Genomic DNA, 3,600 nt, shown 5'->3' on the forward strand with positions numbered 1-3,600 from the left:
CAGCTGATAGAAGATATGGTAGCTCCTCTCAGCAGACAACTGGAAGGTGACACGGGACTTCTCCAGCAGATCTAAGGACAACAGATTAATTTTGACACTGTAGACATGAGACATCACAGTCAAAACTGCAAAATGGATCATATGCATTCATTTCCTTGGCTGTCATTGGGGTGTTTGAAACTTTTTTCAGTTCTGTTGCTTTACTTATAACGTGCTTCACAGTATACCTTATTATACTTTAAATGTTCGTGAAGTTGCAATATGTTCCTACTTACACACATGACTACTGGGTTACAGCATATAACTTATATATATAGTGTAACCACACTGTTCATGCATCCGTGTGTTTCACCAAAACAGACAACATTACTTCTTCTGAAATTAAGTGACTCATCTCTTTATGTGCTGTAAAATAAATTTCTATCACAGATAATGGTAATTTACACTGGTTCAAACTTACATGTTTCAATATCAGCTGAAGACAGCTTGCCAGATGTGCCAAAGTGAATCCTGATGAATTTACCCTACACGGGTAGATCTTTATTAATTGCCTTTCATGAGAGCAAGTAGTAAAAAGCTCATTTACATAACTCGTTTTAATCACTTACAAACGAGAGGAGTTGTCATTCCTCACAGTCTTGGCATTACCGTAGGCCTCCAACAGAGGGTTGGCAGCAACAATCTGATCCTCAAGAGAGCCCTGCAAGAATATATTGTTTTTTGTGAGCTGATCTTCCAAAATTGATTTTCTTTTTCTGTCACAAAGACTTTGATGCAGAATAAAAAATCTACCTGCATTTTGCCAGCTGTTGGCTCAGCCTTCTTAGCTCCAAGAGCTGCAATTGTTGCAAAGTACTGGATGACACGTTTGGTGTTGACAGTCTTTCCTGCACCGGATTCTCCACTGGGGTTTATGGGACACATTGTTAAAATGCCTTAAGTTTTTATAGACCATAATGTAGTTTTTTTATACTCACGTAATCAGGACAGACTGGTTCTCACGATCTAAAAAAAACATATAAGCATGTCTTGAATAATCTTAGGATTCATTTATTTCCTATCACTTATAAGTAGCTATGTGCTAAGAAGCAATTTTTTTCACACAATGATTAATGGTCATCTCTTTAAGTAGAAGTCCTAAATGCATTTAAAGGCTTTAATAGGGAATTGAGCTTACCAGTGAGCATGAACTGATAGGCATTGTCAGAGATGGAGAAGATGTGGGGTGGAGCCTCAATCCTCTTCTTTCCTCTGTATGCTGCTACACATGTAGCAGCATACAGGAAGCCACTTGTAGGGATTGACGACAACGCAGAACAACCCAGAGTAGGTCTGTATCATAGACAATAAATATCATTTAAACATTTACAGATCAGCATGATACTTTCCTCTCACACACAGTAATGTGAAAACTTACGTAGATCATCCATGATGCATAACGCTCTTTGAGGTTAAACAACACAGATGGCTCATTAAGGTGGGTCATCATGGCCATGTCCTCCATCTTATCAAACTTTGGAGGGTTTCTAGGGTGGATTTCATCCTCCTTTACAGTGACCGTCTGAATAGAAATTAAGATCACTTAGAAAAAAATCAGCTTTCAAAGTTCGGCACTATATTTGACAAATAGATAAAGTACATTGATAATTCATCTACCTTTCCTCCGTCTGTCTCAACAGTGGCTTTACCACCCTCCTTCTTGGTAAGTTTCCCCTTGACATACATCTCATCAGCATCAGTCACAAAGAAGGCCGTCTTGGCATCAAATGGAGCAGTCTGGGCCTCAATCCTCTCCTTTTCTGGCTTGCGGAGGTAAATGGCCGCTGGGCCATACTGCGCCATCTCCGCGTCTGTGCTCATGGTGGCACTTTACTAGAGACTGAAAATATGATGGATTGACACATAATTCAAATACTGTACTTATTATACAAACCATAATTAACATCCATTCTTTTTGATTCCTGGATTTTACCTCAGCTGATGCAAACAGAACTTCCTTGGTATCCTGTGTATGTCAAGGTGCTATAAAATAAGTAAACGTATATCAATGGACATTTTACTCTTTAGTTTAAGGAATCCATTCAAAATGCAAAATTTTCAATGCCATTAAAAAATATAATAACCCAACACTTAAAAGTGTAAAATATAAACTTAATGAGAGCATATAATACACAGTAGATAAAACATGGTAGCTGAATCTTTTACTGTACTCACCCGTCTTAGATGCCTGTCAGTTCGAGCAAATGTCCAGAGCTGCTGCTTTTATAAACAACGGCTCTGCTTCCTCAGCATTTACACTCTCCTTAGTTTGGTCATGAACGTCTGACACCTTGCTTCTTGATACTGATATGGTCAAAAATAAATGAATTATTTTGATTAATTTTCCACATATGAAATCCTTCTTTTCTTATAAAACATATTTTTTAAATAAAAAAAAAAAAAGTAAAATTCTCATGTTAATATAGCTGGATTCCTTAATGAAAAAAAATATTGTCAATTTATTTTGGTTCATTATTCCTTCAAATGATTATGCCCCTAAATATGGAAAATGTACGAAATTTTAACAGAATAGTTAGTGGTAAATCACAACAGTGCTCTGCATGGTTTGTGGGTTATTCATTCCAGTAAATCTTGAAGATAAATTGATATTAACTTGACACAGTATATAATAAGCTTGTCTGTGCGCCCAAGTATCTTTGATATTTTGATATCCAGTTTTAAACTTGCAGTGCCACTGGTGTATAGTTACATGACATAAAAATCCAAGACATCTGGTATAAAATTCAGAGTCAGACTTTCTGTTATTGCCAGAAAGGTGTTATATATAGCCACTGGGAACATAATATTAGGTACTTTAATACTATAAAATAGCTTGTTATGATTACATTTAATATCTGGTTGGATACAAATGAACATACAGTGTTTAGGTTCCAATTTTGATGAACTAAGTGATAAACTGTTGCTGGAAGGGAACATCTGGGATCACAGCCAGGATTAGCTTTCATTTCCAAAGCTTGCAGGACTTGTCTTAATGTTTGCTATCTTTCTAGCAGTGACACGAGATACTATCATGGTCAAAAATAAATCCAGCAAGGGTGGAAGGAGTGATTTGTGGTCGGCTCAAAAGATAGATATGTTCATTTTTCAACATCATAGGGATTAGGATTAAAGAAAAGAAATTAATCATTGAGCTTATCTATTTGATTTTCAATTTTTTTTTCACGAAGAGTAGTCAGGGTGTCAAAAGCAATATGTTGTGTGTTTTCACTCTAATTCCAAGGGCCAGGTGGAATTACAATGCAGAGCAGACACAGCATTACAACCAAAATGGAAACATTTTACTCTGCTTTTTTTAGCCCTAGTATTACAGAAGACACATTACACAGATTGCCAGTCTAATGTTGTAGTGCTTTGCGAGGTGTAGAGTATTAAGTGTTTAATGTCATAATACTCTGAGGAACCCCCTCTCTGTGCGCCCCTAAATTTATGGCTGCTCTTCAATGCATCCATCAAAATATGAATGTATGTAAATGTTACAGAATTCATTCTGTTGTTGTGATTTGGCACTATATAAATAACATTGAATTTAATTGAATTGAA

The 3,600-nt window shown here is 36.4% G+C and overlaps 1 protein-coding gene across 1 annotated transcript; it reads right to left on the reverse strand.

Annotated features, from left to right (window-relative positions):
• Positions 1–5: 5 nt before the first annotated feature.
• LOC120747032 (myosin heavy chain, fast skeletal muscle) lies at positions 6–2,297 on the reverse strand (the record flags this gene model as incomplete). The annotated part of the gene is given in 11 exon segments (XM_040052601.1): positions 6–71; positions 461–524; positions 609–700; positions 793–904; positions 978–1,005; positions 1,178–1,281; positions 1,283–1,332; positions 1,418–1,561; positions 1,657–1,879; positions 1,973–2,022; positions 2,215–2,297. Coding segments are annotated over 9 exon segments (864 nt in total), but the record flags the coding sequence as incomplete, so codon positions are not given.
• Between the last annotated feature and the right edge of the window lie 1,303 nt (positions 2,298–3,600).

Source organism: Simochromis diagramma, unplaced genomic scaffold (assembly GCF_900408965.1).
Source record: "Simochromis diagramma unplaced genomic scaffold, fSimDia1.1 OVJJ01000415.1, whole genome shotgun sequence".
Classification (NCBI taxonomy): domain Eukaryota; kingdom Metazoa; phylum Chordata; class Actinopteri; order Cichliformes; family Cichlidae; genus Simochromis; species Simochromis diagramma.